The following is a 22,141-nucleotide window of genomic DNA, read 5'->3' as shown; positions in this document are numbered from 1 at the left end:
ATCAAACTATAAAGACTACAAATAAATATTGTATTTTAGGTAAAATTTGAAAAATAAAAAAAAAAATAAGGTGGAAAAACATAAACATCACAGGAAAAATTTCAGGTAATATAGACTACTACTTCATATTTGTGTACAAATTGGGACTTTCAAAAGGCTTTAAAAATGTAAATAGCTCCAGTTTCTCCATTATGATGTAATACCCTTTCTGCTTTAAAGAGAAAATTATTTTAAAGTTTCATTGTCCACAAAGTGTTAAACAGATTATTTCGTGAGATTAACACATCTGTTCAGACCACAATTTTCCTGAAAATAACTTTGAAGAGGAAAATATCTGGCTGTCTGGGAGCTACAACAACTATTGAAAATGTCTAAAACAAAGCAAAAACCCAAACCATTCTTTAAACCAGTGAAAAACCTCAGATTTCATTTATCTGTCCACTACATAGATCTGGTCCTGCCAAAACTGGTGCTTGTTTTTAGCAATTGACAAAATGAACTTCTTTTAGCAGGCTCAAATAAGTGCATCTGAAGACGACCATTACCTCTAAGACAGAGCGATGATTGATGTAGTTTAATTTTGTGTACAGTACTTTGTACCTTTGCAACTTTACACGTACACTCAAATTGGCAGTGATACATTGCTTTCATACTGAGTCTGTTCTAACAGCTAGAATAGAAAATATATGAAAGCTCTACAACCTATGGCATAGTTAACTGTATTCAAACTGGGTGTCTTTTCAAATATATAGTTACATTTTTAATTTCATCCCTTAATATCATCTTTTAGCTTACTAATTACATCTGACAAGCTACACAGGGACATAATCATAATTAGATTTTAATTTATTTTCTGTAACAACTTAAATAGTTTGTGTCATCAACAGTTAACTTGTAGCTAATATGACAGCTACACTTTTACCTAGTTATTCATTTTCTCTCAAACTGAGCAAATCCACTAGTCCTAACATACGATTTGGATTGCACTTCAAGGGAGTACTAGCATAATGTCTAACGATAACGCTTAAATTAGACTGCAGGAAAAACAGCACCTAGAATGAATGCAAAGACAACAGTCTCTAGAGGGGAGCAAAACCCTGGATAAGTGGGTGAAAAAGAGCACGAGACTTTGCAGATTTCTTCCTTTTTCCCAGTCCCGAGTTTGTCATCAGGTAACCTTCAGACATCCACATCCTCAGATACAAAATCAATGCCTTACAGTTTAACATAAAAATTTTCATTTTTCAAATGAGTTTTCTGCTTCCAAACATTATCAGTCGGTGTAATTGCTCAGCCAAAACCTTAAGTCTTAGTTTTGTCTGGGAATTGGATAGGCATAAAAAATGTCTATTATGGTTGGCATAATAGAAATATAAAGACAGTCTAAGCTTTGAAATTGCTATATTTACTGAACTGACTCCCCAGCATTAAACTAAGCTGATCAGTCATATCACCAGATTTCTGCATAGGGCCTCCCAGACTAGAATATCATAGAATGAAAAGATTTTAAACATTTTTTGTTATTACTCCTTTCTCTTCCATCAATTAGGTGTTAAAATAAGATATCTTGGGTAGTTTAATCAGGCAGCTATGCTGCAAGATGATCTGCTTGACTGGCCACAGGGATAGTATCAGGAAGCCTACTCCAGCCACGGAAAAGTCCTGTCCTCTTTCACAGCACAGCACTAGTGAGGCAAGATGTAACAACCTGTTGAGCCTTTATTAACTTATTTTATCCTTTGAAGTCATAGCAAGCGTGCTGTGACATTTTGCGCCTTATGGGTACAGCTCTCAACAACAACAGACTTGGTTCTACTTGAATGGCATAACTGTTTCTCACAGCAATTACCGTTTCTATTTTCATCCTTTTCAGATGGCTGTATTGTTGAATATCACAGGATGACACAGGTTATTTTTTCCTCAAAGACTTCACTACTACCATGCTATTTTGACATGATTCCCACTTATCTTTTGTGATATCAGACTTCGAAGTTTACCCATGTGATGTTATACTCTTCCACCTGAGTGACTGGCATTTTGGGTCAGAAAAACATGTCTTAATACTGTTAAAAAACATTCTGAACTTCATAACATCATAGAAGAGACTTCTTCAGGCTCAACCACCACTGACTTCTCATATAAGCTGTAACTCAAATGAACGTAGTGACACACGACTGCTATCTTTAGATGTTCACAGAGACATCTCTGTGCTCAAGAGCTGAACTAACTACTACAGTACTGGCAGGGAGCTGTGAAAGGCTTACGTCCCACACAGCAGAGGCTGTAAGATGCACACCTCCTAACCAAGGGACTTTCCCTGTCACATCCAAATGATACAGAAGCAACATCTGCAACTACTCAGACAGCATGATGCAAGTCTATCTGCATTTACTTTCTGTATTTTAAAATAATTTCTTACTTTACACTTATTTAACTGAAAGCATCTTGTTTCTAAACATTGATCAAATACAGAAAAATTGTTTTTAGGTTTACACTCATATTGATTTCCCTAACTGATTCGCCCTGCCAATCTTTGAATCCAGAATCACAATATGTTGCATATGAACTAAGCTTTATATTTGCCTAGGATGATGTACAAGAAGCAGGTATAAAGGACTGCCACAAAACAACACATTTTCTGTCTTCAGTCACTGAACAAATATTCCTATATTGTATCCTGTAAAAGTTTTGCGGAAAACTCCTGCCTCCTACGAATAAATAGGGGCTACTAAGGAATGAGCAAATGGCTTCAGAACTAGTCTGAATGTGTGCCTGATTTCTTCGCAGACTGTGGTTTTGTTTTGGTTTGGTTTTTTTAAGGGCATATTAGTTTAAGTAATGTATTTTATAGGATTTTATAACCACTGCCTTTCCCTTGCAAGTAGACTTCTCCTGCATGACTAATCCATGGTCTTCTTCTTGATTGCTGTCTTAGAGTTAGTTTCTCCCATCTTGGAAGAAAATCCTGCAACTTTGAAGCCAGCTGCTCCAACAACTCACTTGTATTCCTAAAATCAAAGTCCCATGCAATGTCACATCAACGCCTTCCCAGTGTTGTACAGTAATTCAGACTACTGCATAGGTGTGTGCGACCGGGAGGAAGATCTGAGTTGCCAAGTTAGTGGGCTTGACTGCCTAATTTCAGGACCACTGACAATTTAGCAGATGAGAGTGAGCTGGCTAGGAAGCTAGAAGCTGTTCTTAAAAAGTGTGCTATGGGAAGCATAATCAAGTATCTTTTGGAGACTGAAGCTGAAATACAATTATCTGCAAGGAAGTGAAAGACAGAATATCCTCCCAAGATTTAGGTAAGTTAGAAACCTTTGGGGTCTATCTAGAGAGCTCAGAATTCATTGTGATTTACCTATCATTATGTTAAAGATCTGTGTATGTAAAAGACTGATACACTTTTTTTTTTTTTTAAGAAAAAGGTTAAAGTTGGATGTTGGTCTCATGAGTGCCACTTTTTGGATATGCAATATTTAACAGACTTTAACAATATGACACACAAAGACATTTGAAATCTAATTAATCTCTTGGCATTTGACTAAAAGTCAAAGCAGTGGACCACAAGATGAATAAGGATACCTCACCCATGAAGGTTGATCTTTCTTTCATGAGGTGCAAATGAGTTATGACGATCTGACTACAAAGTTTATTGCAGATCTCTTCCTTTTTACTAATTGTCCCTGCTTTAAGCACCTACCATGCTTTCTTAATATGATAATGGATATAAAACAACTGCTGTAGCTGACATGCTACATTTCCACTAAAGGCCCTTCCTTAGGAACTTCAGTTTTCACACAAACTGCTTGAAGTACCATGTACTACTAACAGCTGTTGCATTTTTAAAGAAGAATTTGAAAACTAGTTTTATTGTTCTAAGTGTTAAAACCCATGATTTCACTTTTAGTTCAGTTCCCGAGATTCAATAGCATTAACACATAAAGAATAAAGTTTAAGATTTGCTGTACCATATAATGGAAACTGTTTTCAAGCATCCAGACAAACATCTCTGCTTACACTGCTAGTGGTGGTTACTTCAGGATAGTAGCCAAACACAGTATGATAGCAGTACAGTCTGGAAAACGTCATTCAATTCAACATGACTGGATTGAACTTTATATATACACATCATCTCCTTATAAGACCATCATGAAAGAAGTTTTATAAACCATTTATGGAGTATAATGAGATTCCAAAAAAGCTAAAAATGTAAACTCATTAGTAAGTAACACTAGGCTGCAAACAAGTTACTAAATCAGCTTTGAATCACAGTGGAAACCTTTCCTAAAGACAGAATTACTTGGAATTACTTTTTATACATTCTTAAAATAGTTGCTTATATAAATGTAATAAATTTGAGGCATTATTAGGAATAAATAGCTGCAGACAATCAGAAGTTATCCACTGCAGCCTATAAGATTTATTTTCTAACAACCTGCTTTGTTCCATTCTTCAGAATGAGGATCCTGATGAAGCAGCTAAAGCCGTTGAAACACATTTCTCTACACTCTAATATTCTATGTCCAAACTTTTCCTATAAGCAAAATGCACATGATGCGACAGTTAGAATGAAGAATTTCCTTGCCTTTGAATATGACCCAGGGACAAACAGGACTCAAAGTCTGAAAGCACTACTAACTCCATACAACTGAGATGATTTAAAATCTTCTGGTTTTAATTTGTGCAAACTATCTGTAAAACAAACAAACCCAGAAACACAACAAGAAAAGAAACAAAGGTGACAAAAAAACTGAATTGAGGGCAAAATAGTTTATATATCTGCGAGTTGTGCTAGAGTACTGTCCTAATACATTAAGTACTGTGATACACTTGGCTATTTATTAGTCACCGCTTTCCACATAATTAAGCAGACTTGCACATTAACACCACTCACTTATCAAGCAGCCAAACCTGACTTTGTGGTTCATCTTATGCCTAGATTTGTCATTATGTCAATGCCTGTCAATAGACACAACATGTCTAATACAGACAATATGTCTTTTCAGTAGACTGCCCTAACAACTATACAAACAGATGGTCAAATACTGTACTCCTGTGACACCTGCTTAAGAGATGATGATTCTAGCATCTAGAACTGGGTGTTCATTTTATAGTCGACAAATGGTAACCCTTTTAACATGAGAAGCGCAAAGTAATATATAGCTGGTTGTTTCATGACCAGTAGAACTAACAATACCCCATTTCCTACAGATTTGCATCCTATATCCCTGCCTACCTCCATGGTAATAAGTCACTATTCTTGTCTGATGACTCCCTTTCCCTGTTTCCAAAACCTTGGCACTGCCTCGTCCTGCGTCACCCAAGCTATAAGCATGTGCTATAGTGGGAGTTGCTCCCATGCACTGACTAATCCTGTGGGATCATTACATGTTGGCACTGACCAACACACTGTTGAACTCAGTGGTTACAAACCTAAAACAGAAGACTGCAGATATCCTAAAAAGCAAATGGGAATTGAATACAGAAAAGACCAGGGGGATATACTAATTAATAGATTTTCACAAGCCTACTAGTAGACCTCAGGATACTGCGTAAGAGTATAAGCTTTATGCTTTATAATTTAATTTAATAAATGCTAATGGAAATAGAATTCACAGATGAGAAGGTTTCACCTCCATCAGTAAGAACTATTATAGTCCAGGATATAAACTCAGACCAGTTAGCTCCACTTTGATCATGTCATAACTTTATGATAAAAGAAGAAAAATTGTTCAAGAACGATGCTCCTCTCACATTTACATTCTTTACTTCCTACCTGAAGCTGAAATGACATCTTTTGGCTTTTTGCAACCTAATTTCCATAGGGATGGTCCAAGATAATAGGTTGCAAACTTAATGTTTTTAAAAATTTTGTAATTTGGAAATTTTAGGTATTGAAATTCCTTTCTTTCTGTAAATGTGTAAATACATATATATATATAGTGCATGTCATGTGTCACACTACTCCGTTTGCTGTACATTAGCCAGGACATTTAATTGATAAGCCCATACTATTGCCTTTCCCTAAGCTATGGCCCTAAGTTGGGTCTCTCTCCTTTCCTCAGATATTGATTATTATAGAATGAATACATACTTTGTATATTTGGACCTCTGTGCTCTCTCAAGTTAACTTTAAATTGTCCAATGATTTCAAAAGATGGGGAAAGGAAGGAAAGAAAGAGACTGGCAGACAGGAGCCAAGACAGAGGGAAAGAGGGTAAGTCTCACATTCTTAGACGACCATGTTAAAAATGACCACTACTGTCTTGGCTTTTTAGCATCTCACCTTAACTATTCACAAGAGACCCTATATTAATCCCAGTCTCCCTACTGAATTCCGGTCTCAGTAATTAAACGGAATCATATTATTCCCCTCTGATTATTAAGTGGAAATTGTCATTAATGTTAACAGAACAAATGTTTAATAGCTGATAACACAAGTACAGGCCATTTTAAATTCCCTCTGCGATTTCAGTTGCATATGTTATTCTCCATTTCACCTTTAAACATTACAAGTGGTTATCATTACGTGTCTGATGTATTGTCACACAAAAGGACACAGTTCAGGGGAGAGAGAAATTAATGCTAGGCAATCCACCCTGTACGCAAGTTGCTGAAATGCACAACCGTATCATTGTTATTAATATGAAATCACAGAAGTAGTAATGAAGCAAGTGCCATCATGCAAGATTTCCTTGAGAAAGGGGAAAGTTCAACATGTAAACTGCAACCCATTAAAAAAAAAAATCTCTATCACCTAATACAACTCCTTTGAGCAGGAGAGAGTTCTGAAGGCTAACAGGCACAAAAGGAAACAGTGACGAGGGTCTCTGAATGATCTGTCTGCAAAAATACTGCTTCTTGGCAGCTGAAGAAAGGCACACACAGAATCAGAAAGAAATCCTCATTGCTAATGTCTGGACTCTTGGAAACAAAAAAACTTGACAGGACTGACCCCCTGAGTTCCTTATAATGTTTAGCAAGTATTTAGGGTTTTTAATTTCTAAAGCTCCACATATACATGAATTAATTATCACACTGTAATGGGGAAATAAGGGAAATTGATGACCCATAATACTCTGTCTTCAGCCTTTATTTTTTTTAAGGTAGCAGAATAGCTCATGAATATTGAATGCCTTCATTAACAGCACGGACATAGCATGTTAATAGGAGGGAATAACATGCACCTTCAGCAAGTTTGCAGATGACTGAAATGAGGCAATTGGTTGATGTGACGAAGGGCTGAGCTAACATTCAGAAAAAGCTCAAGAAGCTGAAAAGCTAAAAAAAATGGGCTGTCAGAAACCTCTTAAAGTTTAACAAAGGCAAATACAAAGTTCTGCACTTGGGAAGGACTAAATTCATGTAATAGTACAATCAGATGCTGGAAATATACACATCGTGTGGTCTACCCTCCTAAACATCTTGGCTGCCCTCCTCTGGACTTGCTCCTGTCTGTCAATGTCTTTCTTATAGTTTGGAGCTGAAAACTGGACACTGTATTCTAGATGAAATCTCACAAGTGCCTAATAGAGGATAATAATCACTTTCCTCAACCTTCCAGTTATTCTTTCTTATTGCAGCCCTCTTTTGCCTTTATTGCTGCAAGGGCACACTGCTGACTCATGTTCAACTTTCCTGTTTGGACTCCAGAATCCTCTTCTGCAAGAGGGAGCTTAGTTTCCATTTTACTAGATCATGTTCTTCTCCATCACACAAAAATCATTCAAAAAGGACAAGCTGAATATCAAAGGTAGTGGCAGAGGACGTTTAAGGTATTTTCCTGAACTATATATTCACCATTGGTAACGAAAAGGATAAAAAGCCCTCCAGTTTGTATGGAATCACTTTTCATAGAATCATACCAACCATTTATGTTGGAAAAGACCTTCAAGATCAAGTCCGACTGTTAACCTAGCACTGCCAAGCCCACCACTAAACCGTGTCCCTAAGCACCACATCTACACATCTTTTAAATACCTCCAGGGATGGGGACTCAACCACTTACCTGGGCAGCCTCTGCCAGTGCCTGACTGCCCCTTCGGTGAAGAAATTTTTCCTAATATTCAATCTAAACCTCCCCTGGCACAACTTGAGGCCATTTCCTCTCATCCTATCGCCTGTTACTAGGGAGAAAAGACCGACCCCCACCTCACTACAGCCTCCTTTCAGGTAGTTGTAGAGAGCAATAAGGTCTCCCCTCAGCCTCCTCTTCTCCAGACTAAACAACACCAGCTCCCTCAGCCGCCCCTCATAAGACTTGTGCTCTAGACCCTTCCCCAGCTTTGTTACCCTTCTCTGGACAGACTCCAGCACCTCAGTGTCCTTCTTGCAGTGAGGGGCCCAAAACTGAACACAGTATTCGAGGTGTGGCCTCACCAGTGTCGAGTAGAGGGGGACAATCACTTCCCTGGTGCTGCTGGACACACTGTTTCTCATACAAGCCAGGATGCCACTGGCCTTCTTGGCCACCTGGGCACACTGCTGGCTCATATTCAGCTGGCTGTCGACCAACACCCCCAGTCCTTTTCCACTGGGCAGCTTTCCAGCCACTCCTCCCCAAGCCTGTAGCATTGCATGGGGTTGTTGTGACCCAAGTGCAGGACCTGGCACTGAGCCTTCTTGAACCTCACACAGTTGGTCTCTGCCCATTGATCCAGCCTGTCCAGGTCCCTCTGTATGGCCTTCCTACCCTTCAGCAGATTGACACTCCCACCCAACTTGATGTCGTCTGCAAACTTACTGAGGGTGCACTCAATCCCCTTGTCCAGATCGTTGATAAAGATATTAAACAGAACTGGCCCCAGTACTGAGCCCTGGGGAACACCACTTGTGACTGGCTGCCAGCTGGATTTAACTCCATTCACCACCACTCTTTGGGCCCGGCCATCCAGCCAGTTTTTTACCCAGCAAAGAATATGCCTGTCCAAGCCATAAGCAGTCCATTTCTCCAGGAGAATGCTGTGGGAAAGGGTGTCAAAGGCTTTACTAAAGTCCAGGTAGACAACATCCACAGCCTCTCCCTCATCCACTAAGCAGGTCACCTTGTCACAGAAGGAGATCAGTTCAGTCAAGCAGGATCTGCCTTTCACAAACCCATGCTGACTGGGCCTGATCCCCTGGTTGTCCCGTACGTGCCGCATGATGGCACTCAGGATGATCTGCTCCATAACCTTCCTGGCACCGAGGTCTGGCTGACAGGCCTGTAGTTCCCCAGATCCTCCTTTTCTCCCTTTTTCATTCAAAGAAAATCTTACAGTCTACAATTACAAGATCAATACCTTCATAACATTCCTGCAAACCAAATTTCAGAAGTTCTTTAGTTGACAATTAGGCTCTTAATCAATAAAGGACTGGCCAAAATCCAGGTTTTCAGTACTCTGAAGATTAGCCAACGGGGAAAAGGGACAAGAGAAGATGGGGACATTTTACCTGAGATAGATTATTTTTGGCTGCTGTGCTGGTTTTCCTAGTCAGGATGCTGAAGTTCAGTGAGCTCAAGTTAGTGTTATCTAATCACTAATAGTCTGAAAATATTACTGGAGTCATTTATGACATAGCAGGAGAAAAAGATAAAAGACTTCAATAATGTTTCTATCACACTTTCTGAATTTGGAAACTAGCATGATAGAAGAGATGTATTTTATTTTTTGAGCAGATGAGAAGTGAAAGAGCACTGACATACTACCAGCAGCATAAAAAGTACATGGGAGTTTGCTCTGTGAGACAATAAAGAGGAGATATTTAGAGAATGGATGCAGTGTTGCCACGTTGTTAAATAGTTTTGCACCTAATTTGCCATGCAGAAAGGCAGAGCATATTACCTCGAGTAAGGCATGCCAATTATGTGGTTACAGTGCTTGTGGGACTTGAGCTAACTTCTTTGCATATCATTGTGCAGTTTTAATAAGTTATCCTGTTGCAGCTCAGGTCAGTGCTAGTTTAGGATTTTGCCTGACACAGAGCAGATGTGCCCAAGGATAGTAAAAGCAGCACATACATCTAAACCCCAAGAAGCCCCAAAGAATTCTAAGTGTGATAGGCAGTTTGCTGAGAAATAATCAAAGAGTCAGAATCCTATGAACCATCCCTCTCCAATTCAGTCATATTTTCCTCTTTTTTCTTTTTTTCTGGCCCTGTTCTCATACTACTAACTTCAGAGTGCATCTGTTTGAAACAGAGGAGAGGAGCATGTTATTAGCTACAATGTCAAGTTCCAGTTCGTCTCCTGAATGATGCCATTGTCCATTCAATCCCTTCAGCGTAAGAAGGACCAGGAATTCAGCTTTCCCACTTTCTGGGTGAGTGCTTTAACTGCTAAGGTAATTACAAAAACGAGAGCATGACTACTACTGCCAATCTTGACGGAGTTTTAGGCTGGTATGTGTTCTCATTGTTTTTTTTTATCGCATATCTAAGGCAGATCCAATTCTTCAAATTTGCTCATCACCATCAGTGTTTATAATTTAAACCTTTAATCATACTATGTCTTATCTGGGTCCTTCTCTGATGCGATGACTATAGAAAAGCTACACTGAAGTTTCCTCCTCACACCCCACCCAATCTTTTCCTAGAGACTTTTAAAAGGTTTTATCTCAACTCTTGGCTTCACAAGAGACTTATCTCTCTCTTCACTGTCTCTCTATGCAAATTTCCTCCTTTTCCTTCTGGAGTATGCTATATACCGCTATGCCAGTAGTCTAGGTCTTTGATTTATTCTATATAAACAGTACAAACTGTAGTGTAGATCTGTATTTCTGGATGTCACTTGCTCATTAACGATAAACAAAAGTAATGCTATCGATGTGTATATTTCTAAACAAGTTTTAAAATTTATATGGATTTCCCAGAGCAGAAACTTTCTCTTCATTTTGTAAACCAGAACCAATTTCTAAATAAAAGGAGCTCTGATAACAAAACATAGTGAAATGAAGACATGGAATGGTTTGTAGACTAAGACTTCATAGTCAGTTTGACTGACTATGATGTAGACATTAGTCTACATCACTGGACTGGAACAGAAGCTAGTGTTTTTAAAGAGTGCAGAGATATTATACAACTTATCCTTCCACAGGTTTGAGCAGTGAGAAAAGGAAGAACTCACAGAAGTTCTCTGCCTGCACTTGGCACTGTTATGGTCAGAGCTCTAGCCCACTCCATTCCAAAGCCATTCTCCTCGGGCATAATGTAACTTTCAGTCTAAGTAATTCTTTTGTAACCACATTGTCTTGGAGGAACAGCTTTCAAAAAGTTAAATTTATAATTAAGTCAGTAAGGGAGGTAGATGAAGTGATGAGGAGTACCAGTCAGTTACAATGCAATTATCCAACAACCACTAATAGAGTATAAATACATACAAGCCTACAGTTTCACACAGTGCCAGATATTACAACAGACTGGGAAACATCTATAGTACAGAGAATAACTAAAGATAAAGACAACATACCTTCTTCGAAGAGTAACATCATGTTTGTGCTTTTATTAGCAACCGTGTTATTCAGTAAGGCAATTACAGTTTGCACTGTATTCCCAAGTATACTGTCTTGGTGTTCCTGTAAAAATAACACAAAGGAAAAAAAAAAAATAATCTAGTTTTCTTTTTGCAAGGTTAGAAGATGAGTATTCCCTTCCAAAAATGTAGTAAAAAAAAAAGCAATACTCTCTCAGTCCCTTGAAGTTCAACATTTAAAATACTGGAAAACCAGTCAAATATCTTAGTAGAGAATATCAATTTCAGGAAGCCAAATCTAAAATCTTGGATCAAAACTTCTCTCATGTGATTTTGAACTGAAAGAGTTCCTACTTAGGTCTAAAATTCTAGGACTTTTAGAAACGGCATAGAGCTTTATCAACCTAACCTCTATATATTCAGAACCAGGAACATTTCCCTTTGTATGGTATTTCTTTTATTACTGGCATTAATTTTACTCTTTTCAGTTTCAGCTTGATAACCCACAAGAAGTTGTAAAATCTATTTGTTGGTTTTGTTTGTATAATTTCATAAGTATAAAATTAATTTTACATGCACATTAAAAACCTATTTCTATATGTAACTGCATCACTCTTATGATGTCTTTCTTATGCTTGATGATTGCTTCAGTGATTTTTCACAATTTTCTGAAACTACACGGATAAGAGGAAGGCATCAAGGTTTATAAAGAAATTTATTTTCCTCTGTTGTAGTTAACACACTTGCACACTCAACCTGAAAAGGGTGGATAAGGTTGTGCAATCAAAACGTTTATTTATTCATGCTAGTGACAGTAATAACTCAGGTAACTTCCAAGAAGCCAAAATATGAGAAGCTTTTCCAAATCTGAGTCTAGATATAAATATAAGCCTGAATACATTTCAAATCTCCCTAGAAGGTTCAGGAAATATTTTGTCCAATTTTTCAGACTTAAAGCCAAATAGAAACATACATCCAAAGTGAAAATAACAACATTAAGAAAAAACTGACACATTTCACATACTGTAGACTTTTCACATGCACCTAGGTGACTTCCATGCTTCCCTTTCCCATCAAATCTCTCAATATACTGATATCACTCAACTACTTCACTGCCACAGAATATGCCATCTATTCTGATCCATCTCCTGTCTGACAGTAGGCCTTTGAAAACAGTTAAATTTTAAGTTGAACAAGGAAAAAGATTACTGGTCTGAATTTCAGGTGACAAAAATGACTTCAGCCCCTGAACACAGTCAAAGGAACACTCTCCCTGGAAGTTCCCTTAGGAGATGAGCATTAGCGGCCAAAATCAGTTTTTCTTCTACATCTCTTTGCTCAGGCATTTATGACCTTCTGTCTTAGATGTATGCTTGAAAACAATAGGAGTAATCTATCCTTCTTTGGGATAATCTTATTGACCATCTAAATACCATAGCTGGTGCAGAATTAGGCTGCTTGACTGTTAGCCAGCAGCAATCGCAAAGAACATATTTTACTATTCTTCCAAGAATTCACTTCAAGTCAACCTTACAAATGGCATTCAGAGTGATATCTCTAGTTTATAAGCCGCTTTTTGGGTTGGGCCAGGACTAAGTCATCAGCACTGCACTTAGGATAAGCCGCACTACTTGAATCCCTGCCTGGAAACATCATATAACTGGTTGCAAGGAATTCTCAAGTGAGACACTCCTGACTTTTATTTCTTGACTAGTCTGATAAAATTCAGGATACTGTGAAATGCTCCTTGAATGCCACTTCGGAAAGTCCTCTGTCACAGTGGTATAAAGGGTCATGCTGTGTGAAGAACAAATGTTTTCCTTTAAACATTTAACTACTGAAGGAAAGGTTTTGACAGGCAGAGGCTCAGATGGTTGCTTTGAGAGCATTAATTTCTCTTTCTGCACTCAAAAAATAAAACTAAATGCTATTATTTCCTGTAAATACCATGAAATATACATGATAAGGCATAATACATTAACAGATAAAGAAATATATAAACATACACAGCCTCCTATTCAACTTCAGGCTGTATGAATTTTCTATTCATACTAGAGCACTTTAAACTAGATCATAAGGAGAAGAGACAAGGACGAGCGGCTCACAGCCTTTGAAGGACTGTAGTTTCCCACCAAACCCTAAAAAAATATATATCCAAGAGCCCCAAAGTTCTAATTACTTTACATAGCACTTTGAGATGTCATTTATGATTTCTATAAAAGACTACAATAACTATCTTTTCCTCCGAAGGTTTAAAATACAGCCTGATAAATTTAAAAGCAATGTTGGAAAGTATAAACACTAGATTCTTGAAAAGATAAGGTAACCAATACAGAAAAGAGATACCATAAAGCCCTGGTACTAAAAATAAATTTGAAGTTATTTCCTATAGATAGCTGAAGGGTAAGAAAAATATTTTTTCAAAAGATCAACTATGTGTTTATCTGGTAGTCTATCGTCACAATATCTTACTAGTTCTCCTAAAGAACATTTAGAAAACAATACATTAAATAGTAAGAATGCCCATTCGTGTCATTGAAGATAATGATACATACACTGAGAATAAAAAATGAATAAAAGCAAAAAAATTCCACAAATGAGAGCTGACTCAAATATTTTCTTTGCAAGTACAATAGTTCTATTACTGCCCCATATATTTGAAGTAGACATCTAGCAAAATTCCCTTTTGAGATACGCAATTACAAGAGAAGCTGGTAGTTGCTTACAGTAGCAATCTTTTGCATTCACCAGGTTAGTAACATTAAAATGAAGCCATCTTTGCTTTTAATGGAGATCAATTACACTATACAACCCTCTACTGAAAAACTAGCACTGATGCTTTTACTTATATTGAAGCATATGTAACAAAATTTATCTTGCCCTAAACACATATAAACTAGAATTCAAGATGCAAGATTCAAGATGTAGGTATCTTGAGGAAGGAGAATGGTCTCTTAATGAACAAAATAATCTTACAAACCATATACTTAGCTGTACTACTAGAGTTTTAACGTATGTATCATAGATGGTTTTTGACAAGATACTAGGTTTCAAGAAGCTACAGGTATGCTTTACTCATCTAATTCATCACTGATTGCTGTTAGACTCGATTTTAGAGGTTTATATAAAAATATTTAACTTCTTCATAGTCTATCAAGGAGCAAAGCTGATCTAATTTATGTGCACGGCACCACAGACTGTGGACATTTAATGAACAGTGCACTTGACAGCCTTAATAAAACATAGCATTTGCCAGCAGAGATAATTAGAATTGAAGCAGCAAAATTCTAGTGTTTGGCAACACAGATGAAACAACTTCATTAAAATGTACAGCTTCAGCGAATGAAAGGCAGGAAAGCACTGGACCCTGAAGAATCAGCCTTCTCAAAACTAATTGCTTCAGTGCTTAAAAAGGACAGCTATGAAATACCAAGGGCATAACAAGGAAATACTAGTATAAAAAAAAAGGAACCACAGAAGATAAATCAGGCTTTTCAAATAGGACTGCACTGTATTTAGGCCATTAAACTTTTCATTCTAATTTTGAAGGGTTGTACGTTAACAAAAGAAATCGGTTGAAGTATTTTTTTAAAGCCAGTTAGGTAAGAGGGTGTGAATTAGCAAAGTGGGAGTACCAATCTTGGCAAGATACTATGGCTAAAGCTGCCATTTCTCTTCCTTTAAGTGGATTAGAACTTAGAACAGCATAGGCAATTTTATTATTTTAATTACATTTTAGATAACGAAAGACATAGCAATTGTGATAGGTTACCAATTTGGGAGACTTCATATACATGCCTCCTACTCATGTATCTAAGAATCCAGAAGAAAATGCACTAAATGCTATGTTCACAGATATGCTGTAATTAAATCCAAGGACCACTATATACCACAGCACTACTGCTCATTCAATATAATCAGAGTGATTGAACTTTAACTATAGAGGGGCTCTCCTTCTCAAGCTTACATATGACCTATGAATGCAAGTTAGGTAAATACGGGGATGTAACAAGATGGAGGCTTAATTTTTCATACACTAAATCCATTTAAAGAAGAAAATTATAGAAATGAACCATATACAAGTTATATTTACTAAAAGATCCCATTTTTACGTGATGATTCTTTGGCACAGTATAGTTGAGATAAAATAAGCCAAACTATTGATGCGAAAAAGGACCTCTAACAAGAACATGGTTTAATACTGCATTCAACCTAGCTTATTTTGATACACTGTATTACTTTGCATATATGAAATAGAGGATCAGAAACTTTTCTGGACATAACAGTAGAACGCTTCTGTATGAAACAGTATTATTAGCATGCAGCCTGCAAGGGACATTCACAACAGCATATGCACTGTTCTTCAATCACAAGAAGAAGCCCACCAAGAAACAAATTTAATCCAGCTACATATGTAGTTGGCTAATCTGGTCTTTAACATTTTGTGGCTTTTGATGCAAGAGACCAGTTATGCATAAGCTGAAAGCTTATAAATATGGATCTCTAACATTAAGGTAATACTATTCTCCTTATTGATGATTTAAGTCAGAAGTAAGCATAGCCATGTCTCGTGCTACTCTGCTTTTCAAAAATCAGCCTTTTTCAAAAGCACAGTTCTAACAGAGATAATATTTCCAAATATTTTCATCTGAGTATGGTCATACAATAAGTAGCAACTATTAATCAGGCAACCAATTTCTGGAATAATCATGCTTCTCTGATGTATCACAACAGTGATATATTCAGTCCACACATGAAGATCAAAAGTCCTACAACTTTCACAGAAATTCCTATTAGAATATTGAAAAAAAAAAAAAAAACACATCCAAAAAAACACAAAAACCAAAACCCAAACAAAATCTGTATTCTTAGTCACCAAATGCTTAGGCAAAGTCAATTGAGGACAGGGAAAAAGTAGTAATTTTGAAGGACTGATGAAGCAGAAAGGATACCATTAATAAAAACCTCTGATGTCAAGTACCAACCAACAGAAAGCAGTAGTGTTAGTCTTAGACTTTGTTCTCCCACCCACTGCAGCAAGCGATGCAAAACTTCACAAGATACTTTTTGAAAAGTACATCCATTTTTGAGAAGTATATCAATTTAGAAGTGTGTTCTCTTGCCATACCTAAGTTCAGATTTTCAGAGACCTAACAAGCTTTCTTTTTATTCTGCAACTCATTTGTTACATCTTTTTCATTTCCCCAAATTCCTTGTTATCTTGGAGACAAGCATGCAATTTTATCTGTGTTAATGGTCAGAATCTCCCGAGCCATAAGGAGGAAAGGTGACATTTACAACAAACAGAGCTCTAAGAACATTGTCTTTATAGAATGAAAAGATGAAATTTCTTACTTTTAGAAAACCAGCTTATATCAAGATTGTACTTCTTTTATACGACAAACATTAAGAACTGAAAATATAAATAAGGCCAGTGTCCTTTCTCTTCTCGTTTTATTCCCAAATCCTGTGAGAATACAACTTCAAAGAATGGACATGTGAACAAGAACAGTATTTTTAACACCACCTATTAATAGCTTAACTACTTTTCCTCCTTTAAGAGGACCACTTCATGTTTCAAACTTGTGGAAGCTGAATAAACCATACTAATCCAAGAAGGAAAATTTAAGTAGCGAGTTAAGGATTCCAGAACTGTCCTATGTGAGCAAGCATGAGGTTTATAAACTACATAAAGAGAAAAATACTTAAATCTGTTCAGAATTAGAGGTAGACAATCTTCAAGGTTATTAAGAGGGAAACCGTATGAAGGCTTGTCACCAATACTACTTTACACATAATGAAGAGAAAAAGATGCCAGGATACTGATATACTTTTAAAATTAACATATAATTTTTATAGTGTAAACTACCAAAGATCCAAATCTTGAGTAAGAATTCCTTTTTGTCCTTGCTTTTGCTCTGTATTTATTTGATCAAAAAAAACCCCAACTATTTGCCTGTTAGTTAATTTTCAGTGAATCAAAGTCATCTTGGGAAAAAAAAACCAAAACCAAAAACAAACAACAAACCAACAACAGGAAACTAATGGTCCAATTCAGTGAAATTAATGTATGACTTTTTGTCTAATTTTTAGACAAAGACAGGATAAATTTTGTTGCAGCACGACACAGAAAACAATAACCAGCCATGCAATCTTACATTTACTGTTACAGATGAAGTGCAAAGCAACTCAGCAGCAGATCTCTGAACGCAATGCCATTTCTTCTTCCTACAGAATTGCACCTAAATTTCTGGCACCAATGAAACCTCAAAGCTTCTCCTTTTGCTCCTGAAAACCTTAGGGCAAGAACTCATTCTCAAGTAGAGTCAGGCTCCTTCAAAGGGAGGACACGCTGAAGCAACTTCCTATAAAAACATAATTTTCCCCATTACCTAGGAAGAAGTATCTAAGCAATTAGCTTCCTGAGTATTTAAGCTATTCATTGTGAACAACACTTAGAAACTCCCTTAAATGAAAAACTTGCTCAAGACTGAAGAGACTGTATGGAAAAGCAGCTCTCTATCTATATATCTTACTCTAGAGAATTAAACTTCCTCATATCAAGGAAGATCCTAGCACCCTGGAAGCATTCATGCTGGTATGTTCTGAAGCGATAAAGCTCTAGAAGTAAGAGATACCACCACAGCAGTAACTTCATATTTAGTAGCATAAATCTGTAGATGCCTTGGAGAGTCTCAAGTATCAGCGAGGCATTTGAACTGCAGTCACTTGGGAGCTGCAATCAACCATTACACCAAGAAATTTCCATACCAAAATATTCACTTCTCAGACTTGCATTTTCAGCATTAATTAAAGACCAGTTCTTAAACAACTTCAGAACTATAGATACCAATAAGCTGACATATTTTTTTCAACATGGATTTTGCTTTGATGTAAAAGACACTTTGCCACTACAATGAAAGAAGTTTAGATGAGTTTGGGGAATTTGCTGGTAACATTTTTGATTTAGAGAACATAGATTCATTAGACTTATCCAAAGGATCATACTAAAATTTTTTACTGGAAAAGGTTTGAAGGGTTCAGAATGGAATTTCTGCTTAAAATCGTAAAGAGAGACATATGCTGAATAGGGTACTAAGTTAGGGCACTCATCTAGGATACTGAAAACTGAGTTTCAGGTCTCCGCTAGAATTGGGCTGTGCAGGGATTTGAACATTGTTCTCCCATACTCTGCATTCCCGAATCCATCATCAGCTGTTAAGGAATAGGTCTCTGTCTCTTCTTCCTGCTCTATAGCTAACTAGTTGCTAAATTTGTAGTTAAAAGCAGAAAGTGAGACTGACTTAGTGATTATACTACCTACTGAGGTGTGCAAGATCCAGATTGAAATACCATTGCCAACATCTTCCCTAACAACTAAAAAAAACAACTGAGGAAAGACTAGTCTTTTCTGAGGAAGTAGAAAGAGATGAGAAAAATATCCATTGCCCCTCTTAATCTCAAATTAAATGTTTTATTCTTCATACTCACAGACTTAACCTCAGTGGTGCTGGAGAAAAAGGTGTTGAATTAGAAGCCATGGGCTGACAAAGAAACACAGAGAAATGGAACCTGTCTGAATGAGGAAAGAATGCTTTTTCCCCTACCATAATTTAGTTAGGTTGAGTGGATATATAGTCATTGCATCGGGTTTGCATGGCAAGATTTTGGTAGCAGGGGGGCTATAGGGGTGGCTTCTGTGAGAAGCTGCTAGAAGCTTCCCCCATGTCCAATACCACCAATGCCAGCTGGCTCCAAGACGGACCCGCTGCTGGCCAAAGCTGAGCCAATCAGCAACAGTGGTAGTGCCTCTGTGATAATGTATTTAAGAAGGGGGGAAAAAAACTGTGCAATTGCAGCCAGAGAAAAAGTGAGAATATGTGAGAGGAACAACTCTGCAGACACCAAGGTCAGTGAAGAAGGAGGGGAGGAGGTGCTCCAGGTGCTGGAGCAGAGATTCCCCTGCAGCCCCTGGTGAAGACCATGGTGAGGCAGGCTGTCCCCCTGCAGCCCATGGAGGTTAACGGAGGAGCAGATATCCACCTGCAGCCTGTGGAGGACCCCACACTGGAGCAGGGGGATGTGCCTGAAGGAGGCTGTGACCCCGTGGGAAGCCCATGCTGGAGCAGGCTCCTGGCAGGACCTGTGGCCCCATGGAGAGAGGAGCCCGCGTTGGAGCACGTTTGCTGGCAGGGCTTTTGACCCCACGGGGGACACACGCTGGAGCAGTCTGTTCCTGAAGGACTGCACCCTGTGGAAGGGACCCACGCTGGAGCAGTCTGTGAAGAACTGCAGCCCATGGGAAGAACTCACATTGGAGCAGTTCATGGAGGACTGTCTCCTATGGGAGGGACCCCACGCTGGAGCAGGGGAAGAGTGTGAGGAGTCCTCCCTCTGAGGAGGAAGGAGTGACAGAGACAACGTGTGATCAACTGACCGCAACCCCCATTCCCTGTCCCCCTGCGCCACTGGAGGGGAGGAGGTAGAGAAAATCGGGAGTGAAGTTGAGTCTGGGAAGAAGGGAGGGGTGGGGGGAAAGGTGTTTTTAAGAATTGTTTTTATTTCTCATTATCCTACTCTGATTTGATTGGTAATAAACTAATTTCCCCAAGTCCAGTCTGTTTTGCCTGTGATGGTAATTGGTGAGTGATCTCTCCCTGTCCTTATCTCAACCCATGAGCCTGTCATTGTATTTTCTCTCCCCTCTCTCAGCTGAGGAGGGGAGTGGTAGAGCAGCTTGGTGGGCACCTGGCATCCAGCCAGGGTCAACCCACCACATTAATGCTGTTGAAAGGGGCAGGAAAAATGAATTTATGTATATAATTTTTGTTTTATACCCTTTGCTTTATGCCTTCTACCCCCAAAATACTATTTTGTTCAAAATACATTGTTTTTTTTTCACACATTCACCTTTACTCAATCTGTAAATGCAACAAAGAATGTTGATAATTAGTTTATTCAAATTACATTAAACTTGAAAACAATGAAGGGCTGTTACATCAAAAGGAAGCATCTGCTGAAGCTTCTGTTAATAGATTCATGGTATAGTCTCATTACATTTAGCACCTTCTAAATAATTTTATTATTTCTTATTTTCTATTATTAGTTTTTTTAGGGATTATCTAAGTAGTTAATTACTAGTCTGAAAAACATTAGAAAGTTCTAATTTCTTTTTATATTTTTGTTTTAAGGCAGCCTGTTAATCTCAATCTTGGACACCTGTTCATAGAGTTTTTGCATTTTCCCAAAGAGACATATATTTAAAAACCAAACATGCTCAACCATCAGACCGTATCATCTATCAGCACTTCACTCAGCTCAAAGTACACGTACTATTGCGTATGGATGTCCTAGCAAATTCATCTCCCAGCCTTTCCCCACTCAAGTTATACCTATAGCAGCAAGCTACATCTTCTGTTAGTTTATACCAAGGCACCAAGCCACAAGGCAAGAAACAGAGGAGCGCTAACAATATTCCTCAATGAACAGACTGGCAGAAGTGCTGAAGAGTAATACAGCCAGCATTATTATCCCATGAGAGAGAGTGTATCTCTGATGTTCCTGTCCTGGGCTTAGACAGACAAGCAATTATGCTTGAAGCAAAGTATTGAAGCAAAGTATATTCCTGCTATGACACTAGGCAAACAAGGCAAGAGAAATTATGAACTGATTGCTATGAGTGAAAACTCTACCTAGCAAAACACTGTGTTTATTAAGTGTAAATAAAAAACTGTTAAATAACTTTACTCATCATCACAGTGCTTTTTTTGTGGTGTTATACTCCAGAAATATTAACTCTCAACATTAAAGTTGTTTGCTTAAGAGTGAAATTCATATATACTCTAAAGAAATATTATAGGGAGATTTTATTTGGCATGGTTTTTCTTTGCTTAATATTCATGGTCAAGACAAGACAATCCATGATTGGTCCAACACTTAAATTATAAAAACTCCCTTTCAAATCACCAGCCTCCTCCCTTCCTTCTGACATTGCAGAAGGTTACAGAATTGGGTATCTCCTCCATTTTAGCACTATTGTTTCCAGGCAACTGAAGACTGAGAAAAAGTTTAATGCATGGTAGACTCAAATACATGTTTGGTTAGTTGGTTTGGTTTTTTTTTTTTTAAATCAGTTAATTAAGGACCATAAACATTAGCAAACCTTTACCATAATCAAATTATTAAATACTTACAAATCCTGGAAATGAAAAATATTTCAGGTATATTACAATATCTCTGCAAAATATAGGAATAGGGTTTATGGGTAAATTATCTCTGTAAAGTTTCTTCTTCTATAAATTAATAGTATACAATCTCTACTCTCAACTCTATCTCAAGTTAATGTTCCCTGATAAACAGTATGTATATTACACAAACATACTTTCATACCCCATGTATCACAGTGTTATCTTGGCACCCATTCAAGAACTCAAGGATGAATGAGTTTTCTTCTTATGCCAAACTGTGTATATGAAGTCCAAGAATAAAAAGAGCTGGGGTGAAAGTGAAAATCAATGGTCTGAACAGAACTGAACTATGATACTGGGGCAAAGATTCAGAATTTGAAGGCAAGATTACCATTCATACTAGTCCTAACTCCATGTGTGTGCCACAGTGATTAATAGTCTCCTGAGTATAAGTGCATTTGATACACATATTTAAGCTAAATAAGACTTGAAGTATTTG

General features: G+C 37.7%; 1 protein-coding gene across 6 annotated transcripts in view; it reads right to left on the bottom strand.

Annotated features, from left to right (window-relative positions):
• Positions 1-22,141, bottom strand: part of ULK4 (unc-51 like kinase 4) — a 249,023-nt gene that overhangs the window by 81,584 nt on the left and 145,298 nt on the right. For 5 of the 6 annotated variants that reach the window (XR_015705322.1, XM_087757950.1, XM_087755528.1 and 2 more), the window contains one exon: positions 11,453-11,558. The exons of the other annotated variant lie outside the window; for it this stretch is intronic. Coding sequence is in view for 4 of the 5 variants with exons in the window: in XM_087757950.1 (XP_087614076.1) it covers positions 11,453-11,558 (106 nt within the window). In the remaining variant the exon portion in view is untranslated. The remainder of the gene's footprint in view (positions 1-11,452; positions 11,559-22,141) is intronic. 6 annotated transcript variants of the gene reach the window in all.

This window comes from Nipponia nippon, unplaced genomic scaffold (assembly GCF_047370975.1).
Source record: "Nipponia nippon isolate SJK-2023a ecotype South Korea unplaced genomic scaffold, ASM4737097v1 scaffold_1, whole genome shotgun sequence".
In the NCBI taxonomy this organism is placed as follows: Eukaryota; Metazoa; Chordata; class Aves; order Pelecaniformes; family Threskiornithidae; genus Nipponia; species Nipponia nippon.
This window is presented reverse-complemented; position numbering and strand designations above follow the sequence as displayed.